At 43.1% G+C, this 26,866-nt stretch overlaps 2 protein-coding genes across 2 annotated transcripts in view; both read right to left on the minus strand.

The window, feature by feature from the left end:
- Positions 1 to 11,835, minus strand: part of MAPK1 (mitogen-activated protein kinase 1) — a 35,047-nt gene extending 23,212 nt beyond the window's left edge. The window contains exon 1 of the mRNA XM_080628768.1: positions 11,530 to 11,835. Coding sequence (XP_080484894.1) covers positions 11,530 to 11,672 — 143 coding nt within the window. The 5' untranslated portion in view covers positions 11,673 to 11,835. The remainder of the gene's footprint in view (positions 1 to 11,529) is intronic.
- A 9,369-nt stretch (positions 11,836 to 21,204) lies between these two features.
- Positions 21,205 to 26,866, minus strand: part of PPM1F (protein phosphatase, Mg2+/Mn2+ dependent 1F) — a 37,459-nt gene continuing 31,797 nt past the window's right edge. The window contains exon 9 of the mRNA XM_080628963.1: positions 21,205 to 21,259. Within this exon, the coding sequence (XP_080485089.1) occupies positions 21,253 to 21,259 (7 nt within the window). The 3' untranslated portion in view covers positions 21,205 to 21,252. The remainder of the gene's footprint in view (positions 21,260 to 26,866) is intronic.

The following is a 26,866-nucleotide window of genomic DNA, read 5'->3' on the forward strand; positions in this document are numbered from 1 at the left end:
AGTCTACATTTAGCTCAATTGCGGACATTTCTACAACATGCTGACATTTATCAAGTTACAATGCAAACAGCTTCACCTTATTTTGAAGACTGCTGTAAGTAAAATAACACATCCTTATGATAGAGTAGTAACCAGCAGTACCATAACAGACTGTTCACTACACGGTTTGGGGGTGGGGGAAGGCGGTGTTATGTGCGCAGATTTGTGGAGGGGACTGTTCGGGGGCTTTCAGAGTCTTCAGAACAATTAGCTTTTGATTTAAGATGATTAAAATACAGGGAGCAACATTAGTGCATTATTCTTTTACCAAAGAGAAAAGACTGAAAAACAAATAAAAGTAGTCAAAGACAGTTTCAGATTTGAGGACATCCAGTAATGTGTAATTTTTATACCGCTGAATATACTTTTTCTCCCCAACTGTAAACACCCACATTTACTAGAAATATTTGTTACTTTTTTTCTATTTATTCTTAATAATTTTGAAGATACATAAGTACGCTATTCATTAGACGCTTTTTATTGGCACTAACTTCCAGAACCAGCACCTGGTTTTAAAAGGAATAGGTACCTATCCATATTAAGATGTATCTGCCTTGATTTAACAGACCTCAGTTTAGGAAGACAGCTCTACGTATTATCTTCTTGGTCTTTAAGAAAGATGCACTAAGAGCTTATAGTGAAAGAGGCCAAAAAAGCTTGAATGCAAAATTGAGATACTTCAGTGCAAGCTTAGGTACAAGAATTGTGTACCAAAAGTTTGAGTGTTTAAGAAATGGTCCTCTTCTCATCATTACGTGATTGTTGAATTCTCTACCACTGGTCAAGTGTGCTGGAAAACTACCTCAAGTTAAAAAATACAGGATGACCTCAGATTTATCTTATGCCTTATATCATTAGAGGAAAAATGAAAGAATATGCACTGCTGTGATATAAGGCTGCCCACAGACCTTGAACTTCACCAACAACTGCTCCCCATTTTCTTGCATCTCATGCTACAAAAATGGCAGTAGAAGAAGACTGAGCAACCAGAGAACATTAAAATAACTGCATAGTCGATATGATCCAATTTGCAGTAGCATAAATCTGGCCCTACCTGATGATTCCTAAGTGCATGCTATTTGAAAATCTTAGGTTTGTGTTGTTTGGGTTTTTTTAAAGCAGTTTTTCATTTGTCATCTCATAGATTCTAGTATTGGTGGGTAGATTATTACTTTGGAGCTAAGAAAATATGAATTCCTGTTTCTAAACCTTTTATCATGGCCCCTCTGCAAAACAACCGTCATGCTTTACAAACTCCTCAAGGGTTTATCCATATTCATTACACCTTTTGTCTCTTTCTCATTACCAAATGATCACTGGTATGGTTTTATTTTTATTACAGAGGATACCTAAACAAACTGTTTTGTTTGTATTTCTTACAAAGTTGATTATTTTTCTTTTCCAACAAGCGGGTGGGGTGGAGAAATAAAGAGCACTGATTTAGAAATTATGTCATAAGTCCATAGCAAGGTGCTCAAGTAATCACTGCAGACTGCTCTATCATGCTCTTAGTTAACTTCTGAAGCTCACAGAGTCAAAATGTAACTGCATTACCTTCACCTTTACTACCTACTTTTTCAGTCCTGTTTCTCGTAACAGTCAAAAACCAATTCTAATATTAAAGGTTTCTACTACAAATACACCAACTCTTTCCTGCCATGACAAATGTGAATTAGTACTCCTAAGCAATTTTACTCTTTGGTAGTTTCTGATCTACTACAGGCTATTGCCCTTCATACCACAAATTACTATGGCACTTTTGTGACCTCCTACAGGAAATTTGTTTCCATATATAGGAAATATAATTCAAATCATTATAACTCAAATAATTCTAATGGGTTAAAAAGGCACAACTTTATTTTTCAGAATCTGAAAGGTAGAACCTGATGAAACCTTCTAAAGCATGACAATTTAAAACTATTTACTAAGCACATAATAATGGCTTAACAGTTTTAATTCCTTGGATCACTCCTAGTATTTTGAAAACAAATAGCCAGTCATACAAAATGGAGCCTGTTAAATAAATTACTTTCACCAGAAGCTCAGTCAATTCCTAATCCTGGGTGTGGCAGAGCAGATGATTTGTGTTTTGTTAGCACCTACTAAACAGAACCATGAACAACAGCAATTCTAGAGCTACACCTTCACATTAGAAAAGTATCAGCTATTTCACCCAAGGTTCTGTATTGTTTGGCTAAGGATGACATTAACTTCATGGTGTTTTGATCACTGCATTTTACTTTCTGTACCTTTAGATGAGAAGCACAGTGACTTCAAATCATCACTTATGCCCACTCTGCTTTTTGCCACTTCAGTTCAAATTGCTCTTCAGCAAATAGACAACTCTTACATCCTACTATTTCATCTACTTCTTGCCCTCCCACCTGTCCTCCCCATTTTACGGGTTTACAGGTTCTCTGCTGTCAGCATTTCCTTTGATAGCATCTATGCCAAATTTAACATATAGGCAAACTTCACTGTTATATTTAAAGGCCCTTTGGCTATCTGCAAAATAAACCCCTCATTCTAAAGCACCCACTGCTTTTGATAAGATATTATGATATTAAATATTGCCATCTTTCTTCTCTCAATACAAACTTAAAGACAATTGCTGTGGGAATCTACTTCATGGTAAAATTATAAGAGCTTAACATCGGAGACAACTGAATGGCTCAGTGAATTAAAAGGAGTGAGTGGTTGTGGTTCACTTTCCTTTTTGCGCCTGAAAATCCAGTCCCTTTCTCTTTTTTGGTTGGAACATTGGCTTTCTTGGTGCCAGTTCAGAGAAACCCAATACAAGCTCAAAGTCAAAGCAGCTCACAAATAGGAACAGTAAAGAAGTCTTCCCCTGCATATTCCTATCCCCTTCCTGAGTCAGCAGTAGGACTCAGACATCAAAAACTAGGATGAGGTTTTATGCCACTCATGCCAACTTACCACCTTTAAATTTGATTTTTTGTGAGGTAACTTTTTCAGCTAAATCAGTTTCCAACAGAGCTAACTACAGCTGTGTAAGCACCAGCACAGGCGAGGAGGAAAGAATGACATGACCTGAGGCACGGAAGGAAAGGCTGCCCCTTTCAAAGCAGCACAGGCTTCGATCAGCACAAGTCAGTCATGGAAACCACAGCTTAAGTGCCTGGGCCCAACTGTCATGAAAGCTAAACCTCCACACCAGCCGAGGAAAAGCTGACTTCCTCCTCCTGTTCTTACAGCTTCTCAAGAGGCAACAAAAAGCCACCAAGACAGTGATGGGAGGTCAGTTACTCCAGAGCCTGCAATGCATCCAGCAGCAAAGTGGGCTCTGTAAATGTGTGTAGGAAATGTTTCCCCTTTCCTAGAGAGAAGGGACAGCACTACCAGAGAGCTGTGAGTGGTATTAACAAACACCTCAATGTGGTTTAGTCTTTTGTCTAATAAGGTTCTAATCTGACTTCTATCCCAAATACTCCTCCTAAAAGCAACTTTAGAAAAAGGAGAAGAGCAAGCTCCAGACAATTGCTCTATTTTTCAGTAATCAGCTTATTTAATCGATTCCACACAACAGAAATCTTCAGAAAAGATAGTCTTACTCCAGCAGAAAAATAAATAAAAGCCTCAACAAACCCATTCATGCACACGCAGAAGCAGAGGTTTTCCTCAACCTGCAGATACATCATTGCAAAATGAAAACTACCACAAAGTCATCAGAGAAAGCTCATTGCTACTGTCAGTTCAGTGTTCCACTGCAAAACAAAACAAAAAACCCAAGCCACTAGCCCCAAGCGTGCATCTCACCACTATCAGGAGTTACTTCCCTTTGGGATCACTTACAAAGCATTTTTTGCAAGTTTTTTCCATATTTTAAAAGGACATATTTAGCCCCTCAACATACTGACAGATCTGTGTTTTGTTCAGACAGGGCATCAGCATTAAGACATGTTGGCTACTGTAACTAAAAGGCAAATATTTCACAATTATGAAACACACTAAAAAATCCAATGTAGAAGTCAGCCTGAATGTCATTTGGGGTACTTTGCGCCATCCAAATCCCAATGAAATTGGGTAAATTACAGACTGAAGCAGTTTGGGGAGTATTGATTTGCGGTGCTCAAATGACTTCAAGGGTTACTCAGGACACATCAGCAATATCTGGTGGAACAAACTGCCTCCCCTCCAGACAAGTGAGTAAGGTATTGCAGTGACAGCTGCTGATCTTAAGAAAAACTGCAAAATGAAGTAGCTGCACATTATAAACTGTAAGCCTAATTGCAAGTACTTAAAACATACCCACACCACAGCCAAATTACTTTCTACCATATAACAAAAGCTCTCATTTGCATTTTAATCACCACAGAGTATTTCAGTATTTTATGAAAATTCTCTTAAAATACAAAAGAACAACTTCCAAGAGAAGAGATTTTCCCTTAATAGGGCAAAGGTGGTGGTGATTTCAGGTACTGCTAAACAAGATAATAAAAATATGTGCACAACTTCACTAAAAACTGGACTGTCATGAAGATTCCACCCAAATCTAATGGAACAATATTTCTATAAAAGCCTTTCTACAAGCCATATATATATATATATGTATGCGTGTGTATACACACACATCCCCCTTCAGTATTTCATCCACCAGCGAGAGGCTGCCAGGCCTGGGGGATACACAACAACCTTCTGGCAGCCTTTCAGCCTGTGTGCCAGGGCACCAGACACATGGATACTAGGACACATCCCTTCTGCCAGGGACACTAGGCTGCCCCCCTGGGCCAGCGCTTACCCAGTGGAAAGGGGTGGCAACAGGAATGCTCTCTGAAACAGAAACCAACCTACTGACACCACTGCACAACAAGAAACCTCATCTTGCCCACGTATCTACCAACAGCTTTTCAAATAACCCCATCTGAATTAGTGACATTTATTACTACTTGGACCTTATTAATCTACCTGGCCAAAGCTGACAAGGAAGTAATGTGTGTATGACTTTTAATGTAACCTGCAAAAAGATGAGTTTGAGAATAACTTTTTTATATGCCCAAAAGTTGTCATAAAGCAAAGGAAAATAAGCTCCCTTCTGAAAAGAAGACCTATTCACAAGCAAACAACTGTCTTTGATAGCTGACCTAGCAGTTAATAGAATCTAGGTTTTACATAGATAAATCACCTGAAGCACACTAGCTTGCTGCATTTCACATACACTATTAATTTATCTTAAAACAATCAACAGAAGTCAATATAGTCAATAGTCAATATAAAAGTTGTATTCTAAAATATGTTTATGGCTCCGTATGCTTCATTTGAGTGATTTGGAAATCAAAAGCAAATACAATTGAAATCGCTCAATAAAATCTTGTTGGGTTTGGGTTTTTTATCAGACATTATTTGAAAAGTTCCTAAAATGCCTCACTAAGTGCAAGTATTTTCTGGATTACCAGAACAAGATCCAGCTTCATCCATGAGCAGCACCTGCTCAGAGCAATGAAGGCTCACCATGGACTGGGCTGCAGCCAGCAGGTCAAGGAAAGCAATGAAAGTTGTGGTGCTACATCTGGCGTACTCTCTCCCAGTACTGGAGCAAGTCCAGCACAAAACCATCAGGATGCATAGGGGGCTGAAGGTCATGACAAAAAAGAGAGAAAAAAAAAATGGAGGAAACTGGGTTTGTATAGACTGGATGTGTGGAAAGCAGCTAATTGCTCTTTTAAGTTACATAAAGAGGAATTAGAGAGAAATTCAACCAGACTCTTCTCACAGGTAAAAAAATACAAAGGACAAGAGATGATGGTCACAAGCTGCAGCAAGGGAAACTCTCATGTTTGTAAGGGCAGAAGTGTCACTGGGCAACTGGTTTACCACTAGAACCAGAAGCTGCCCAGAGATGTTGTGGAATCTCCATCCCAGGGGATTCTGGAAACACTGAGTGGACAAGTTGAGCAACTTGATCTAATTTTGACATCAGCCCTGTTTTGAGTAGGAGGCTGGACTATATGATCTCAGGAAGTCCCTTCCAACAACATTATGCTGTGAAATATTCCACAGCAAGATGTCATAAAATTTTTTTATTAAATATCAAATTGATCCATTAATTTCATTTCTGAAAGCTATGACAAAGCATCAACATAAAAAGCTGACTATGTTGGTGAAGTATTAGTTCTCAATTCAAGTTGAGCTGTACACGTACTCAGTTGGTAACTATTAACTGTTCTGTGGGTTGCAGATTCCCCCCTCCTAAACAAGGAGCTCACCGAACTAACAGAGCCTGGTGTCCTACAAATACACATTTCTGGTCTCCAGAGTACCAATAAATCCATCCATAAAACTGGAGCAACTGTCAAGTCTCTTGGGGGAAATCTGACTTCTACATGACCTCCTGATGCAGTCTCTTCCTCAGTGGAGCAGCACATAGGATCTCTTCATGCTAGCAAAACACCTATTTTTAAGAAACCTGCAGAAACTTCCCACCTTTAAGATGTTACCATCTGTCAAATTTGATGGAAGGCAAGCAACAGGTTCAAAAATCACATGTAGGGGTACAAGAGATGGACCAATGTGACCACATACAGGTACTGTGTACACATAAGTCTTGTTTGCTTAATAAATCATGATTAAAAAAACCCACAAATTAATTTATTATCTCTGTTTCTGTGGGCTGGACCATGCAATGTTACTAAAATGTGTATTTATTTATAAAATGCAAGTGTCCCAGAGCTGCACTCCTTGACTGTTAAGCCAGGACCCCATTACTTTGGGCAGACAGGAAAAGTTGCAAACCCTTATCTCCCTCTTAAAGACAGCTCAGATGCAATCGGAGAGCAAGTAGCTGCCGTCCTGTGCCTGATGCTGCTGCACAGCTTGCAGACCGCCTGCTGCATCACAGGGGACAGAGAGCAGGAAAAGCAGCTCTAATTGCTCCTTTCGCTTCTCCACATCAGGTTAAGCAAGTGCTAGCAGACTGAGTGACTGAAGGGAAACACTGACCCCGGCCTTCTCCCCAGAGGGAAGAAGCCAATAACCAGCCACCAATTACAGTCCCTAATTCTCCACCCTACTCCTTGCACTGAAGAGGATGCATTAGGGTTGGCTAACTCCCTGCTCCCCTTATCACACCAGAACATGTTAATTACCAGGTATCGACACTCATAAATCACTCGTGCTCCCTAAAAACACACACAAACAGGGACATGAATCTCTAGATTTGCTCTGTCACTGAAGGGTGCTTTCTCTGGATCAATGCAATAGTTAACAGAAAATATCTTACAAGCTGTTTCTGATCCTTGCCACTCAGCGGTTCTCCAGATCACAGCCTGACCCTCACAGAGGGATGGCAAACGTTACCTTTCCATGTAACACTGGTCAGTCTCAAAAAGCAATATTACACAACCATCAAACCCATCAAGTTTGTTATTTTTGGCTATATACACCTACACCTTGCAGATCGTTTTGTTCCTGATTTTTTTTCCTGAGCGTCTTCATATGTTTACTCCCATTTAATTTTAAATTACCCATCCTCTAAAAGCAGGGTTCTTCCATGTATGAAAGTAGAAAGGAGCAGGACTTTGAGAAAACTACTGCCAAATGTCTTAAATATTCTTTTCAGTATTACTTAACATTCATCTATTGGCAACATTAACTTCTAATATCATTCTTCTATAGCACATCAGTAACACAAAGATGTCTTTGTAACAACACAGTCAAATTGAGGCCAAGAAATTCAAGATTGAGCTTCAAGATTGTTTTCTCCCAATTGCATTCATCTTCGTTATTTATATGCAGTTATTTGCAGCAGTGATAATACTTCACGTTCACATAAGTCTGATGACAAAAGGTCTTCCAAAAACTAGAACATACAAGAGAACATCCCTATCACGTTCCCATTCACCATTTCTTTCCAGAAAGATTGTTTTATGATGTCCAATTATCATTCTTGCCAAATTACCACTGACCGCTGGATGAAGAATAATTCACACTGGAAACTTAAAGGTCAATGCTATCATGTTTTACTCACTGTTTCAGTGTGTTTAAAGTACAGCCTGCTAACAGGTTGTTTTCCATCCCTCAGAAAAACAACCAGAATTTGGGGAGGATGAGATAATCTCAAAAATCTTTCACATTTTATTGTGTCAGAAAGGTAGTCCTGAATTTTCAGACCTGGTCTGAAAGTCGCTCCCAGCTGACTCTGAGGTTGACAACCTCCTATTGTGGAAAGAAAGGGAACATCACATGAAGAACTTCACACTAAAACCCCTCAAAACAATTCTGACGCAAAAGAGAAGGGAAAGGAAGAAGCCCACAACATTTGCATATGTTTGGATAAATGAATTCAGAGTAACGAACAGGACCATATGACTAAAAAGAATGTCCTGCAGCCCTAGGAAATGCTTAGTATTTTGGCTACAACTTTGTGCTGTGATCATCCCTTAGTTTCACATGCAGAATACTGAAAACAAAAAACAGGATAGAAATGGACACTGACATGGATGTCCAGTTACTTATCACTTCACCCCCAGCAACAAACTTTCCATGCAGGATGCAAGCCCGTACCCAAGAAGAACACTTTTGGCACAGTTTAACTGGAGGACATTAAGACGGGGTTTGCCTGATAACACATCTTTTCTGCTTACAAAGCTCAGAAGGTGTAACCATAACACAGCAGTAAATACACTGCTCTGTTCAGTTTATTTTTACTCAAAACCTGATTATGTTAAAAATAACTGCACTAGGGAAAAAGAGTTAAATGCCTTTAAGGGTTTTCAGATCCAGATGAGAGAACATTCGCGTACAGTCTATTCAGTCAACATCTTCCTCTATTTCCTGTGCTGTTGTTTTATGTTGTGATCAATATTTCTCAAACATTCTCCCTCCTGCAAAATCAAAATGGAAGACTGACTGTAACAGCACTATCCTAAAAATACTTCATTTGCCCTTCTATTAATTTAATTAAAAGAACTGTACTGTTTTCAATTCCCTAATCCAGTAATCCAGGAACATAAAAATTAGGAAAAACAAGGGAAAGAGTGAAGACTTTTAAGAGTTAAGTCACTTGTTTTCTGTGGCACAATGCACTGCTAAATAACTAGCATCTCCCGAGTTATACACACTAGCTGTTGGTCTAAACCAAAATCATCAAAGCCTGCTCTGCGTTCTCTCATTAAAGTGTACAAATTCAGATGGATTTTGCAGTTGCAGGAAACATCTCCATCTGCATACTCATAGCTTGCCCTCTACCCTGCCCCCCAGGGAGAAGCTTCTTCAGATCCTCGCTGTGTTAGCAATCAAAGCAAGGAAAGAAACATACTATGCACTAAACCTCATAACCTATACGTCTGTTGATTGGCAAGTAATCTTATTTAATCATAGGAGCTTGCATGTTAGGCACTACAATACATTACAGTTGCTATGGCATTTAACTATAAGTGCATCCAACGCCTCCCTTATCAAGTATACAATATAAACTGAGACTTTGTTCCCTGTCATTTCCCACCCAAGACAGAGAGCAACAACTAAGAGCACAACATACTGAATTTAGTATTTCATGTTAATAATTTTAGAATAGAAAACACAGAAGCCAAGTGCATATTTCAGCTGAACTGGAGATTTGGAATTTTTGGTTAGCAATTTTGTACAGCATTCAGAGCAGACACAATGTGTTACAATCAGTTTTTAAATAAAAGATAATCTTACATCGTTTCGAAGGCAAAGTTTCACTACAGAATAACATACCATTTGGAGGGGCAGAGAGTGGCCCCGTTTCCCCTGTATCTGCTCACTGGCACAGTGATGCCAAAAAAGGGCATCGACTGCCACCCTACTGCTTGTAATCTCTGATCTGTGGTGAAATATTTCAGCTTTAATACAGTCTGTTAAACACACTTTTAACAACCCCTTGATACGAACAGGACTATCCCACAGCACACAGCTTGCAAGTACTATTCCCAAGCACCTTCCTAGATCAGACTGCAAGTGTAAACCAGTGCAGTTCACAGCAACATTATCTTGCCCTGACTCAGACAATAAAGTATACCGTAATGAAATACAGTCTGTACCATAAACTATAGTTTTACGCTGCATATATTGATGTGGTTTCTAACACTATAACAATAACAAGGGTATTTTTACACCATAAACACAATTTCTGATTTAAATTTTGAAGGTTCTTCCTACAGCAAAAAAGTGAAGGCCACAACTCCAAACTTTGTACGAGGCTCATCTCCCAGCTAAGTTCAGGCCTAGAGGAAAGCTTCCACCCTGAAATACAGGATGACTTCATCTTAACAGGCCAGAACAATTCAATTACTATATGCAAAAACCTATAGCTATAAAAATCCATAACATACAGCTGAAGGCTGTGAAGAGCCTCCACTGAGAAATGCACTAGTTCACAGAAGATCAAGCATCAGAGAAAGAAAATAATGCTGATAAAGCTTTCACAAAGTCAGCCTCATTTAGTACCTCTGGTCAAAAAACATGCCAAAGAAATGGAGACAGGACTGGAGGGAAGTTGACAAAATAGTAACAAAAAAAGTTTTTCATTTGCATCCCTTAAATTATTTCAGAAGTTGGGTTTTTTTAACCTGTTTTACTAATATAAGACAGAAGATGAAATCCTAAGCACGCTGACCGGGCATGTCAGATTTATAACCCGGTCACTAGATACAGCATCGCACAGCATCAGCCCAACTAATTTAGACTGCTAAAAACAAAACCCCCATCTCGCCCTCTTAATCCTGTTAGTTCACATTTTCAGTATTTTGCAGTTCGTTCACCTCGCTCTTTGAGACTGATACCAACCAAAGCAAACACACGCTATCGCTTTTTAGTGAGACTCAGTGGAAGTCTTCACGATACAAAACAACCCCGCGCTAGAGCGGCGGAAGGGAACTTTCACCTGTATACTCGTTAATTCAGACGCTAACCTGGCAGCCTGCGCCGCACAGGCAGCACGTCCTAGGCAAAACCAGGCAGGGGTAGCGACTCGCCTGCACAGATTCACTTTTCTCACCATCCCTGACCTCAGGGACGGGCAGCCAGGTGAGGACAAAGGGAAACGCGGAGCTGCTAGCAGGATTTTACTACCTTTTCCCCTTTTTGAACGCCTGCAATCACGCTACAGAGAGGGGGAAAATTAAGAGAGCAACCTACTCTGGAAGCAGGGACGAGAAACAGCCAAGAACACAAACGCAAGACTGAAAGGAAACGAATCGTTCAGCTGCACCCATCGATGGAGGGATTAGGGGGGAGGGCAGCGAGAGAAGGGAAGGGTGATGCCAAGAGACATCCTCGGGAGCACGGAGGGAAAAGCAGAGCTGAGGAGAGCGAGGCAGAGATGCTTGAGCCCCTGCTTCCCCTCCCCCGAGGGCAAGGCAGAAGCCTCCCCCCCATGCAAGGGCGGGCCGGAGCCCGGGGCCGGGCCCCGGGGAGGCTGCGGCCAGGCCGGGCGGCGGGGAGGGAAGGAAGGAGGGAGTTGTTCAGGGCAGGGGCGCTGCCTCAGCTGGGCTCAGAGCCGGCACTCACCACACCATGCCGTAAGCCCCCTCGCCGATGTAGGAGAGGTTGGTATAGCGGGGCCCCACGTCGAACGCTTGGCCCCGCACCATCTCCGGGCCCCCGCCGCTGGCAGAGCCGCCCGCAGCCCCGGCCCCCGACACCGCCGCCATGTTGTCCGTGCCGGGAACCGCGGTGACTGCGTGCGGGGGGGCGGAGGCGGGGGGAGGAGGAAGGAGGGGGACGAGGAGAAGGATGCGGGGAGCAGAAGAGGCGCCGCCCGCTCCGCCGCGCTCCGCAACTCCCGCCGCTGCCACCGACTCCGAGGCCCCGTCAGCGCCGTCACCGCCGCGGCCGCTGTGAGGAGACGCTACCGGCCGCGCGCGCGCGCATCGGCCCGGGCCGGGGGGAGGGGAGGAGAGGGCGGGGGCTCGCGCGGAGGGAGCGGCGGGGCGGGGCCTGAGGAAGGGGGCGGGGCCTGAGGAAGGGGGCGGGGCCGGGCACTGCGGTAACCGCAGCCGCTGGGGAGGGGGCGCGGCGCGCGGGTCACGTGGCGGGCGTGCCGGCTCTGCGGGCGCGCGGCCACCCGGCGCCATTAGAGGCGTCAGATGACGGCGGCCCCGGGGCGGGAAATGGAGTCGAGTCCTGCGGGCGGCTCCGGGGCCGAGCGAGAGCCGAGAGGAGGCTGCGGGAGCGGGCCCGGGGTCCCGCGACCCTCGCGTCCTGCAGTGTGTGTGCGCCCGGTGACAGGCCATGAGGCGCCGGCAGGAGGAGGAAGGGCCGCGGCTGTGCTCAGGCCGTGGCCCCGGACGCTGCAGAGCCGCGCTGCACCGCCCGGTGTCACGGGCACAAGGTTATTGTACGCGAAAGCGGAGTTACTGCAAGAAGGGCAGGTTTATTTCTGACGTTTCCCGACTTCAGAGCGTAGTTTTGCAACATCTATTTAGCACATAGGTTTTCTATGGAATTACATCTTCCCGGTAGTTGTTTACTATGTAAATAACTGAAGGCTTTAAATGGGAGGTGAAACTGCTGTTAATGGTTGGTATCATGTGGTGGTCACTGCCTGCAACAGTGTCTTGTCTTCAGTGTTTTCCTGCAGGGCTCCTTTCCTGAAACAGCATTTGCTTGATCTGGAAGTTTGCAAAGTTAGGCACGAGGACCTTAACTCCACTTGCAAGGTTTTCCTACAGTGCTCTAATGATCTTGACAAGTACATTAACCCCTGATATGAAATCCTACTGCTGCTGCCCTTAACTGCTAAGGCTGCAGCTGCTTGAGAGATGCAGCATCTTCTGTTCCTTTCAAAAGTCACTCAAATGTGTGCCTTCATACATGTTAGCATGGCAGTGTCTCCTCATGCATACCCACTCCAGTCCATAAGAAGGCCCCACTGTGGAAGGAGCCATTATCCCTTGACAACAAAGCTTTTTTTCTTGTGAGTAGCCAGTAACTTCGCAGGCCTCTGTAGCAGTGCTCAGGCAGAAGCTGTTACAAGACAAGCCAGACTCTCTTAGGTTCCCAGTGGTTGTACTTTGCCGCTTTCTGTCTTTCAACATTTCTCTCTCAGCTCACTGTCTTTCTATTGACATTTCTACTCTTGACATCTCTGTTGGCGGTCCCGAGCTTCATGTTGGTCTTTGCCTTGAAGGTGTACCTGCCAGAGCACTTTGTCTTCCTTCTCCCAACTGCCAGAGGTTTGTTTCTGGCACCCCACCTTTTATCACTACTTGCTGCAAGTAGCAGCTTCCTTTGCCATCGACTGAACAATCGCAGTTTTCCATGGCTGCTTCCAAATGCTCGCTCTACAATCTCCTGATTACAGCTTGCTGACATCCCCCCAAGCACCAGGCTCGCTGTTTGACCAGAAGTCAGGGTGGAAGAGTTACTGGTTCCAGTTGCGCAGCTGGTTAGCCACACTGCAGCCCGAGGACTCTCCTTTGAGACAGATCTACCCTGCAGGGTCTGGGCTTCAGATGCAGCTTCACCCTACTCTGATGGAGTGAAAGCTGTCGAGGATGACCAACAGCTTCATAAACTGTATTTAACAGACATCCAACCACACATTTGAATGTGTTTGAGTGGGATAATGCTTCTGATGTATTTATTTTCACTTGTATATAGTTCTTTCCTTTCCATGATGTGTTCCTGAGCACTTCAGAAACGCAGCGTTATTTTTCTCAGACATTTTTGAGAGCAATAAATGTGAACAAACATTTTAAATTTTCTGAAACCAAGTAAAATATCATTTAAAAGGCTCTCTCGACTCTAAAAATGAAATGATGGTTACAGTCCTGATTGCATACATAAATAAATCTGTCATCAGCAAATGCAAAACAAATGATTATAGAGAATCGAGCTTAAACACAACCTGTCATAGCAAATTTAATTACAGACTGGTGTATATCTAGATTATTTTATACCTTCACCAGGATGTGCCTGATCAAGAAGGAAACCGACCGGGCAGACCAGGAAATTGTGGAAAGCCTGTCAGCTCCTTTGAGCACTATGTTCAAATACATGTCTAACCCAATTAAACCCAAATAAGTGGTCAAAAGGCTTTGGCATGCTTTGCCAACAGCTTCTTCTGTGACACAACTGAGAGTATCTATTTCAGTGAAGCACTACAGTTACTGAGATAAGACAGACACATTATCAATTGCTTTTCAACCTATTTAAACACACTGACATTACCTGCAGTTAATGTTGGGTCTTTTGCCTTAACAAGGTGACATTAAAGCCTCATCTATGATCAAAATAAAGGGTTATTATGTTGGGGAGAAGAGGTGATACTTGCTAAAAACATGACAGCAGAAAATGAAAAGCAGGAGGAAAAATACCCCTTTTATTTCAAACAAATAAAAGCACTGCTAAGAAGAGTTTGGACAAACACAGTATCTTCAGTTTGAAAGCTATATTAGAAAACAGCTAAGCCATTCAATAGATCAGTTTAAATATGCCATGGTTTGGACTATATCCATCTTCATATCAAGTTCAGGAGTCTCATGGATGAGTTCATCCTACAGTCATGGACTAGATATTCTCTGTGCTGTTACACATATCCAACTGTTAACTTTGGGTTCTCTAAATAGGTCTCTTAAAAAATGAATGTCATACTACAAAAGGCCCAGTGAGCCCTGGAGACAGCATTACCAGGTTTAGGAACAGGACAAACACTGCAGAGCTGCCCTACACTGCCCCTCTTGACTAGGGCTGGGAGAGATTTCATCTCTTTGTGCTGATTGAAAACTAAAGCTACATCTGCCCAAATCATCATAGAATAGTTAGGGTTGGAAAGGACCTTAAGATCATCCACTTCCAACCCCCCTGCCATGGGCAGGGACACCTCACACTAAACTCTGTCACCCAAGGCTCTGTCCAACGTGGCCTTGAACACTGCCAGGGATGGAGCATTCACAACTTCCCTGGGCAACCCATTCCAGTGCCTCACCACCCTAACAGTAAAGAATTTCTTCCTTAGATCCAATCTAAACTTCCCCTGTTTAAGTTTTAACCCCTTACCCCTTGTCCTGTCACTACAGTCCCTAATAGTCCATCCCCAGCATCCCTATAGCCCCCCTTCAGATACTGGAAGGCTGCTATGAGGTCTCCATGCAGCCTTCTCTTCTTATCATCATTATATTAGCTGCATTATTTGTGTGGAGACACTGAAGATGTAGCTTTCTTGGTAGCTGCTGTAGGAGTCTGACATTTGCTTTCAGAGTACCTCAGCATGACCCTGAGCCTCCCCATCATCCCAACAAAACGCAGGCATTAAGGATATAAAACAATTTTCCCAGCATTATTTAAGAAGACCTCAAGCCTCTGTGCGGAGGTGACAAGGGAGAGGAATAAGACATGTAAGATGTTTTATAAAGATATATTTTAACTTCTAAGGCACTCAGGAACCATGGTGATGAATCTGACACAAAGTTAAATTGCTTAGATATGAGCTCTGATCCACCGGGAACTATCCTGACATTCATAAAGAGCATCAGATGCTAATAACTTCTAGTCAGTACTTACCTGGGCTTGATTTAACTGGTGACATACAGCTGAAATCCCGTGAGACTGATTTTCATTTACATGTCAACCACTGCTTTGACAGTGTAAAGTGACCTCAAGGAAAATGAGGATCTCACTGTAATCTTATGCCATCGGGAAGTCAAAACCAGTCTCTCACCCAAATTGCTGGGCAACTAAATGCCAAAACATACTCACTTTTTCCCCCCAGCACTTCCTTTTTCCCCATTCAGCATTCTGACTGATTTTGCAGGAAGTTTATGGTGGCTTATACACCATGGAGTTAAAACTAGTAAACAGACTGCTGTTTGCTTTGTGCATGCCGAAGGGAGCACAAAAGATTATTAGTTGCAGAACTCCACTGTCAATCACAACCTTGATCTTGCACTGGGTATCATTCTGTCACTGTGAGAATGTGTCACTGTTATAGGAAATGTCTTGTATTACCTATCATGTTCTTGTTAGATGTGCTGTTCACAAATACAGTTTCAAAACACAGTTGTAATTTCAAGTAATTTTTACGTTCCTTAGTTTTGTACAAGCAGTTTACAATTATACTTTAAATATTTCTAAAGGGATCCATTTTATAGCAACCTGAAAAGCTCATAATTGTAACAATTTTAATTAATATACTGACATTGGGTTGCTGTCTATATAAAAGTTGCTTTTATTTTTCAGCTGCAGTAGCAGCAGTATCGAGGCACTGTCCTGCACTTCAGTAATGGAAATTTCCCAGCCTCAAAGCACACTCTGTCTTAGTCAGCTGCAATAAAACTGAGTGATTTCAATATTGTTGTGTGCTTTACTTGTCCTCGGTTATCTGGAACTTGTATCTTTTGAAAAGCAGCTGCTCCTCCTGAGCTTGCATCATCCCGCCCAAGAGTTAAAATTCAGTCAACAAGCTGTGGATAAGAGAATTGAGCCACCGAATGAAAGCTTATTTTACCGGACTGACAAAACAAAACATACACACAGTCAGTATCTATACAGTGAGTTGTGAGGATGCCACTGAAGCCCTGGTATGTGAGCATGGTTTTCTTGTGCTGAAGCTTTATGCACGGGACGGCTATTTAATTTTTACAAAAGATTTAGCTAGTGCATAATATCTGTCTCTTATCTTTGTATTTCTGATATCATTTATTGCTAGGAAAATACAAGAAAATACAGAAAAGGAGATAAGATTATTACAAAAGAATATCAGAAGTCTTGTAATTTACAAATACTAAAATATGCAGTCTCTTTCCCCCACTTGTTCTCAGTTCAGCTGTAGACGGGACAAGCAACGCCTCCAACAGAGGCAGAAGTCAAAGCATGTAGAAACAGGAATACTGGGGGGTTGCATTGTCCGGATATTGTGGTAACTCCCTTTTTAATACTTCTTGCTCCTAGCTAAAAATTTAGGGAGCATTTGTGATGAAGATGTTGGCTGATGTGAGCACAAAGGATAAAGGATGAGGAAGGAAAGAATAAAAGAGAATATGGGGAGGAAGAAAGTAAAAGAAGCAAAATGAAAAGGTACTGGGAATGCGTTATGGGAATAGAAGGGTTGCAGTTGGAGGGGTGACATCCAGACCGCACTGCACCCAGCTTCGTGCAAGTGAAAGAGTTGGCAGACACAAGTTCCTTCATGGGGAACCAGTTTGGGGAATGATACCAGACCTTCTAAAAAGAGCTGACCAGAACTTGCTTTCACTAGTGTTGTCAGCTGGGGTGATGCTCAGCACAAATACACATTTAGCTCATGACTTTCTGATGGCACAGGTTTACTTCCCAGTTGCCCCCCAAATGATGGGCAGTGGCTGAACAGAAACAAGTGATAGAGAACAGTTTGCTACTGGGATTCTGTGATTAAAAAAATCAGCCAACATTGATACATCACCACCACAAGCACGTGGTAGCCTTTATGAGCAAGTTGGAGGCCATGGCACAGTTATTCTGAATATGAGTTTGCACATCTGAACCGTCACACTTAGCTTTACTGTTGCAGATAACAAAGAAACAGGACTGCCTGCTTCTCCCTTACCAGCCAGATCTGCTGACACTGAACTGCAGCAGAGCTGCTTCCAGATTTATGGCTGAGACACACTGAGCACCTGCAGGGAAGTCTGCATCTTTGCTCTCTAAGCTGCTCCTGTGCTGTGGGAGGGAAGGAAGGTATCAGTCTCTTCTTCTTGCACTTTGTTCTATCCACCGACCTGAGAGCCCAAGGAGTCCATTCTGCATGTTTCTACTAGATATTATGTACATACATTCATTATATTACATCTGTTTCTAGAGTCCAAAATTGATGAATCATCATTCATTTTTAAAGCACCCATTTCTTATAGCAGAGAAGACCTGTGCAGGCCCGAGAGATTTCCTGAAGGAAGTGGTGTCACAGTATTTTGTAAAAAAGAGGCAAGCTGTTGGGATCTGTGTTGCATTACAGGGGTAATGCAATACCTCTGAGCGCTTCCTGTTTATCAGAGATACAGTTTTCACCACATCGTAAAACTTTCAAGCGTTTGTTAATAAACACTCCTAAAGAAAGAATAATATCCAAATATACAACCCCTGTGGCATCTGTTATTATAAACAAAAGAAGGTTTTCATTACATATATATATATATATATGATGAATATATATATCTATCAGGGGAATATTTGTGTGAGAGAAGCAGATTTGAGGGCCCTATCCACTGCCCGCATGTTGCATCTCTCACTAGGCCATTTGGACTCCAGACATATGATTTTTGTTGTATGTAAACAGTGAGATGTTTGAGCAAATGCAATTTTTACTATCACATTTGTCACTTTTTAAATAATGTGGGTACCCAGAGAACCAACATCTGCAGAATTACAGCACTGAGCCTTGGATGAAAATGGCAAAAATAAGATTTGCTTCTAATAACAATGATCTGCAAGGGCTGAGGTACCTAATCCAATATACAGCTTGTGCAGATGTTCAGAGCAGTGCCAGCTCGATGTGTGGCCTTTCTCACTTGACAGTTTTGTTGTCTCAATTAATTCTCCAGGCTAAATTAACCGAGCTTGGAAAGGTAGAGCTGGGGAGCAGAAGGGTGCAGGTTTTTCAGCACCAGCGACCTTGCTGGTGCAGTTTGCACCCCAACAGATAAGATCTGTGGCAAGGAAATGCGAATTACTGAGACTGATCTTCTTGTGATCATGGTGAGGACTTGGTCTGCAGCAGACAGGCACACGGGGTGGGGGCTGGGGAAGAAATTTGAGGTTTCTGCTAATTCTATAGGGAATAAGCATGTTGATAGGTAACTACAATAATGCAAACACGGGCTTGGGTCTCATAGGGCTTCATCACTGAAGGAAGCTTGTGAAGTTCAGGGCAAACTGTAAGACTTAGCTATTTGTTCAAGCTTTCTGGGACAAATGGGAACATCTGAACTGCAGTTTCATGGGGTAATCCTGCTGCATGGAAATGCAAGACTGGTAACAACTGTATACAATTCTTACTTCTTTAAATGGCTATCACATTTTAGATGCTGCCACATAGAATATTACCAGTTAGAGCACGGGAAAGACTGAGCCTCAGGAAGGTGCTCCCTCAGCCATCAGCACTAGACCAGCAGATTGAATTAATAATTAAAACATTTACAGCTTTCAGTATTTTGTAAGTTTTAACAATGGGAGAATTATCTGGCTCTCGTTACTGTTGTCTTACCTGACGTATGGTGGTTATTACTCCAGATATGCAGGGCCTAATGACACGAGATGCCTTTTATGAGTGTAGTACATCCATTGTAATCAAGCGCTACATTTATCTTACTGCATTACCGAGTCTCTGGGTTTTGTACAAGTGACACAAAGTTGTTGTGAGGATCTGTCAGCCTCCTGCATCTCCGATAACTTTTCACTATGATGTCTCGTTTCTCATTGATGTTAACAGAGCCAGACTGAATCACTGGCCTGGAAATCCTGAGAGAAAGATCAACAGCAAGGAAAAGCGTATTTTACAATTGCAGAAAAGGTTGCTTTAAAAAGGAAAAGAAGAGAGAGAGAGAGCACACTGCTCTTTTGGAAGGATATGGCAAAATATCTGCAGAGCAATGCTCTGCATCCAATTTAACAGGTACCATTAATGGCAATAGGGTAAGATTAAGTGATTAGGCTCTGCCAAGCAGTATGTGTGGGGGGAGCAGACAGCAGATGTCCAGCCACTTAGGCCTCTGCCTTGCGCACCAGACCGTGGTATGGAAATACGTGTGGATATTTAATTGTTATTCAACTACAAGTTGCCTGGATTTATGAGTCTGGGAAGCGCATATGCTGCAGTGAGAAATGAGTGTTTATTAGCACAGCAGCTCTGCCGGCCTTTCCCGCAGAGAGACAAAGTACCTCCATCTATAGAAAATGGATTAAAAGGGAGCAGCATACCGCTCTTATGTCCCATTTACCTTTGTGAAGTGCAGCTGGATAAATGCCAATATATGGATACATTTCCATCATGAACTCTGAACAGCTTTTACTGCTGCTTGTTACAGATAATAAAAAGGCAGCAGCTGTCCTCTTATCAAATCGCCATTTGGAGAAATGTACACCTAAGTAAGGGACATACACAGGACTCTTCCTTCAGAGACAGCTACATGGCTACATGAAAATAAACCCTTTAAGAGCTAGATTAGGAAGATGGGACCATTGCCCTGTATTCAAGCATTTTTCTGGTGCTTGTTGCAACAACCTTTTGTGGTTGCTCGTAACATGTCCTCTTTCCTCCTTGGTTCTTCTTCCACTACTCTCACCCATGACAACATCCTCCTGGAGTCCTGATCAGTCCTGTGCCATGTGGGCTGGTGCTGCTGGATGACCTCCCTTCACCTATCCAGTCATCCTACCTCCGTGTTCAGCCTATGCTCTTTTCAAGGCAGCATCACCTAGGAGGTGAAGTGTGAAGTTAAGCCTGGAATAGCAGTGAGGCATCCCCCAGCACAGCACACGCCAGATCTGCGGCAAATCCGACACCTGTACTTCTCCCACTCCCTGCGGTTCCAGTCTCCATTCTCACAGTGTCCAACTCTCCTCCTTTCCTGGGCTGCTCTATTTTGTACTGCATTAGTTTTCTTGCAGTTTATTGAGCTGCCTGAGCTCAATAAAGGGACAGATGAGAATCCGACCTGTACAAAGAAAGCAGCAGGGCTGGGAGCAGAAGTGTCCTTTTGATACCAGCAGTCCATTAGTTTTGGCTCAGCTGCCATGACTCCCCAAGTCAAACAGGGAGGTTTGACAGCAGTGCTGAGAAGCCTTCAGCCACTTCTTTTGCCTTTGCCATCCTTTGCTGCACTTTTCTCTGTTCTTGAAAAGCATGGGGGAAAACCAGTCAGGTTTATAGTGACTTCCTCACCATCTCCTTTGTGCTCATCTTCTGCCTTTCCTGTTTCTGCCATTTGCCTTTCCAAAATCTTTCTGCTGTAATTCTCCATGCTCCTGGTGACCTTGTCCTACCACTCAAGCAGCTGCTGGCCTCTAGAAACACATTTCTGATCCAGGATCCTTCTCCCTGCAGCCACAGCACAGCAAGGCAGACAAACGCAGGCCTCCTCTCTCAGGTCAGGCGTTCAAAATAAAAAGTATTACACAATCCACAAGACATGCGCATTACTCACCAAAACAATCATGGGTATCCTATTTCTGAAGCCCTGCCTCTCAGTGCTTGCTTCTTGCCTCTGTCTTGCCAGTGTGCTGAAGCCAGGACCCAGGAACAACTGTGTGTGTGTAAACCTAAAGCCTGCAATGGAGGGGATGTTTTTGTACAGCTGTAGCAATGATCAGAGGCAGTCTGACGGCAAGGGACAGAGGCATCTCACTGTGTTTGTTTTGTGATGTGGTCTGATCATTTATACTGTTGAATTAATAAAAAAACAAGATAGAAGCTTGCCAAATGGAATCCATTGCTAGCTGTCATTTGTTCCTCTGTTCTTATTCCACGTACATTAGGAAGTGTGCATTATCTGATACAGCGAGACATCAGAAACAGATAAATGCCTTTATATTGCAAGGAAAAAAAAAACCAACAAAAACTTTCTAGAAATATTGTAGAAACATTCACATCCTCTATTTCTGTCTTTTATAAAAGGCAGGCTGTGGCTTATTATCATCAAGGAAGAAGTAAACAAACGTAATTTAATCAGTTCTGTCTTTCGTCGATTTGCATCAGCAAGAATAAAAGACAAAGGCAGAATGGAAAACAGCAGCTTTGTGCTAAAAGTTTGAATGCACAAAATACTTCTTTCTCCAGCTGTCAAACATTAAAAAACGCTATGCATACCAGTAATAATGAAAGTGTCAAACAATTGACCACACTGGGAATCACAATGCTTCATTAAAAGCTCTGAGGCAGAGTAGAAAAGCTTCCAGCCATTTGTTAAACAGCACTAAATGCTAAGATACTTTCAGAAAGTGTCAGAAGATGCTTTCATCTAGTCTAGTCAGGCAGATAAACATCTCCTTGCTTACTGCAGCCCGGCCTCGGAGCTTGCAGCAACTCAGCACTAACAGCTGGATGTGCCATTTGCTTTCCTGAGACCAGGGCATCTCTCAGTAAAGCAGAAACAAGTAATGTCCTTCCCAGGGATCAGGCCTCCGTTCCATGTGGTGCAGGGACTTACTCAGGAATTTTGTATTTACATATGTAATTACGTGCTATCTGGAGAACCGAACCTATTTGTTCAGCTGACAGGCGATGTTGCGACAAGGAATTTTACAGACAGGATATTTATAGACCCTTTATCTCTACGTGCAATCAGAACTGAAACATCAAACAATGCCCCGAACGAAGGGTTCTTTCAGTTCAACTTTTCTCCATTGTTGCTTTTCCCTGTTGGGTTTTTTTTTTTCTCCCTCTGTCTGGTTACTGCCTAAAACTTGGCAGTGAGAGAAAAAAGGGAATGTGACTCACACTGACAACTTCATTTGCTGTAAGAGACCTCAGTAATTGCTCTAACCCACTTACAGGAAAGCTACCCCTCCTCTTTCTCTCTTCCTCCACCCGTACATAGACAGAGGCCATATTTGTAACAGGAGCAGCCTGGCTGATCTCAGAGGTCATGCTATCGCTTATGAAGTAACCAGGCCTCTTTCTTTTCACTTTTCTTCTGAGGGATTCCAGTTAACCCCTCACAAGAACTTAAAGCGGCTCCAGTTTGAGGGGCATCTTCCTGCCACGGATTTCTCATGAACCCAAGAGCCAGGGTTTCCAAAGGACTCGCGGCTCAAACGCAGCAGGGCTGAAGCAGCTGCTCCCACCAAACACAGCAGCTTGGCAGCCAGCACCCCAGCGCCAGGGTAGAGCTATCGAGGAGTCAAACAATTGTCGCCTTTTCCTTGCTGATGGGATGGGGGCAGGGGAGAGTAAATGGAACAGGAGGAGAACCAGCACAGATGCCTGTGCAGCACTCTACCAAAATATATGTTCATTTTTAATTACATAATCCCCATAATGAGCGTGGCATTCGTAGTGAGGTGGCGGAACAGATGGCAGAGACTTCATTTTCAGCAAGACGTTAATTAACAACAACTCTGGGTTCTGCTAGAGAAGAGGGTTTGTTCTGCTCTAGCAGGGTTAAGATGGGTGCTTACTACATAGGACAAAACTCAGTTTCCAAACACAGAGTTGTGATTTTTATCCCTGTTGGAATTTCCAGCATACTCTCCAAAACACAGCAACCTCCTACATGCAAAGCCGTGTTAAAAACCAGCACAAGTTTTGGTCCTAGCAGCAGCTTGGGATTCTCTACAAACACTTCTGACTGCTCTGTGGACATACAAATACAAAAAGGGCAAAAGGGTTAATGTGATTGAGGGCGCTTTGTGCAACTTAAACTGCAGGTGAGACTGTGTAATATACAGCATCTTCACAGAGATATGCTTAAAGCTTTCTGAGAAGCTCTGCCTGAAGTTCTCTCTCCTCTTTCCTCTGTTCCACACACTTAGACTTAACATCTTGAGCACACTGATGCAGCTGAGCTGGAAAGAGCTATCCCAAGGGGGACTGGAGCAGAAAGTAGCTATGAAAGATATTTATTAAAACCACAGGCAGAGAATACATCACCCAGACACAATGAATAGGGAAATAGCCCATGCAGCCGAAAAGTCTAGCCTCTATTTTTCGTCTGATAAAGCTGGCGGGACAGCCCAGCCCAGTGAACAGCCCACAGACATTCAGCTCTTCCCTCCCTGTGCTACCAGGTGACATGAGGTTGCTTTTTCCTGCTCTGCATTCACCATCGGAGGCTTTGCAGGGTCACATGCCCAAGTCCTGCAGGGGCCTGTGGGCCACATTCCTCCGGGGATTACATCCATCCCCAGCAGGAGAGAGGGAAGATCTATGCAGGCCAAAAGGGATGGGCAGGCAGTGGGGAGGGAGGAGCTGAGGGGGGAAGGAGCCAGCTGTAGAGAACATCAGGATGAACACAGGCAGGAGCTGGAGGACAGTCCTGCAGCAAAAGGAAGAGGGGAAGCCGTCACATTCTATAACAGTATAAAATAGGACAACAGGGCACCTAGATTCATCCGCTGTGAAGCTTGGAAATGAACCCATTATTCCCACATCTCACCACTCATCCCTGTGCTGCCAGCAAATATCTAACAGCTGACAAGAAGCATCTCTGCCCATTCTAGTGACATGCACATCCAGAAAGGATGCTTTTCCATTACTCCCACTTACTCTGTGCAGGCAGTAGATGGTTGTGGGTCTGTGCTGTAAGCTGAAAATCATGACCTTACCCAGTACGCAGGGCAAGAAAATGATGATTGCAGATGATTTTTTATTTTCTTTCACTGTGTGTGTTAAAAACATAGTTGGGACGAGTTAAAAATTGCATTACAAGAACATTGCAGTTATGAAGTCCAACACTAAAAAGAAATTAGTATATGCCTGAACTGAGAATGTCAATTCCACCTTTCAGTAGCTATTTTAGTTCAAAATACCAGGTCAAGCTCCTATGCCATATTGCTTTTAGCCATAAGAAAGTGCATCCTGACATGGTTTTATTGAGCATCACTAACCTGCAGAATTGTACGTGATTTGGGCCTCCATCGGTTCACTTTGTGTTAAACCAGAAATGGGCCACAGAGCAGAACTTGGTATCTTGCATACATCAGATGGTAGAGATTCTTTGCAGGATGATTTTCAGGAAAAGTGCCAGCTATCACCGAAACTGTGCTTAGGAGGTGCAAAGTAGGGGAAAGAAAAGAGCACAAAAAAACCTATATTCTGCTTAGCCTGTCCTCCTTTCGCAGCGATTGAGAGGGAGATGTGAGAATCAACAGAATGCATTTGTACTTACAGCCACTTTTTTGGGAGGAGAGAAGGGTGACTAAAAACACTTAGCAGATATTACCTTAAAAAAATAAAGCCAGCCTAACGAGAAGTTAACTCTTCAAGGAAAACCAGGAAGAAAAGCGACCAGCAGATGCAGAGACAAACACTGACTTCAGTGGAGCTGCAAGGCTGAATTTGGCTTGAATTCTGTGAAGTACTTCCAAAGCAGGAGCATACTGCATACAAATGAGCGTTAAATAATTCGCATCATTAAGAGAGCTCTGAGCAGCTCATCTGGACTTTGAAAAAAGCTACAGCAAATGTACATTGCTTGAATACCATTAGGGACTGTCATTAACTAGCATTAAGACATCTACAGTATCGACAGTGCTGTAATAAGAGACCCATCCTCCTTTCCAGGCTATTTTCTTTATTGATTGTAGAATTTCTTATGCACAAGCTTTAGAGTGCCACAGAGCTCAGCAATTCATGTAGGAATACCCACTAAAGAACTATACAATTACTTCTGGTTTATATTGCATCTTTTAATTTTGGTTTTCTAGAAACATACTCCCGTCTGTTTGGTGTAGATACCACAGCCAGTTTAAACACCAATGTATATGAAGGAAGCAAAGACACAAATAGGTAAATGGATTTAGCCAGGGTGACATAGAAGAACCCAGTGTAACAGAAATAGACTAAAGGGTCTGGATGCCCAGTTTCCTGGTTTAACCATTTCACTCAATCAGCTCTAAGCAGAGCTGCTGTAGGAGTAGGATAAACTGTGGCCTCTTCCTGTATCTCAAGTGCCTGAGAACATGTTTCAGAAGTAGCAGGGAGAGAAGAGGTCAGGTGAGAAACACAAGTTGCACAAAGAACCTAACGTATAATATATTTTAATACGGTTGAAGGTATTCAAGTGCCAGAGCAGCAGGAGTTGACGAGTGATGGAACACTAAGAGCTAAATATGTGCAGCAAAGAGCATAGGGGGAGGCAGGGGCAGGCAACAGCCTACAGGCAGTTGAAGGGGAGCTGGAAGGAATCTTTAATGAAGGCAGAAATCGTTCTGGGTGACTCAGAATATTGGTATTCAGAAAGAGAATTGAGAACAGGCAAAAATAAATAAAGCTGAAAGCAAAACCCAAAGGCCAAATCCCTCTCAATAGCCAGAACACTGATACAATCTGAGCAACCAAACAACAGGTCCTTGTGAAAACCTCTCTCAGCTACTTCCTGTGCACCAGCCTCCCTCCACGGCTGGCGATGGCTGCGAGCAGCTCTGGCTGCCTAAGGCAGGGAGCTTTGCAGGCTGCTGCTGTGCAGACACCAGTTTCCTTGCGGAACACAGCCCTGGTGGTCTTCCCTCCACACCCCCAGCCCTTGGCTTCCCTGTGACATCTCAACTAGCGCATTGTGTAACTTCACAAACTTCCCTTGAGCCCTGAGCAGCTCAGCTCGGCTTTCATTAGCTGCCAGCTTTTGTACATGTCACAGGCACACACATCGGTCACTGACAGATTCAGAGTTGCAGTAGTGTTATTTCTGAGTGGATTTATGCTAGCCAACTTCCAGATCCTGCTGCCATCAGCCCCAAATGTGTGCAGCAACATTTAACTATCACCCCAAGTCCTACAGAGAATACTGAAAACCAGATTAGTTTCCTTAAAAAAAAAAAAAAACAAAAAAAAAAAAAACCAACAAGTGTGATGATTTTTTGCCTTTTTAAAATTTTTGCTTTCTTTTCAAAGAAGTTTCAGTTTTATATATTGGAACTGAGATCAGGAAGACTAAAGGACAGGAAAGACTTCTTGACAGCGAGATCTATTAGTGAATGGAATCGCCTCCCAAAGGAGGCGATGGAAGCACAAGAAGTGCTTTAGCAGAGCCAGTATTAAGTGCTCCAAGCAATGTGGCCAGCTTCTAGAGGGCTGCCATGAGACCCACGGCCTTCAGCAATGCAGGATGCTTGCCATTAGCCTGCTAATGCACATCCTGGCTTGGCCGATTGCTGTTTGGGAATAGCTCATTGACTTCAAATTTCATTAACAAGAAAATACTAGAAGACAGTTTTC

Source organism: Psittacula echo (genome assembly GCF_963264785.1).
Source record: "Psittacula echo genome assembly, chromosome: 13".
Lineage (NCBI taxonomy): Eukaryota > Metazoa > Chordata > Aves > Psittaciformes > Psittacidae > Psittacula > Psittacula echo.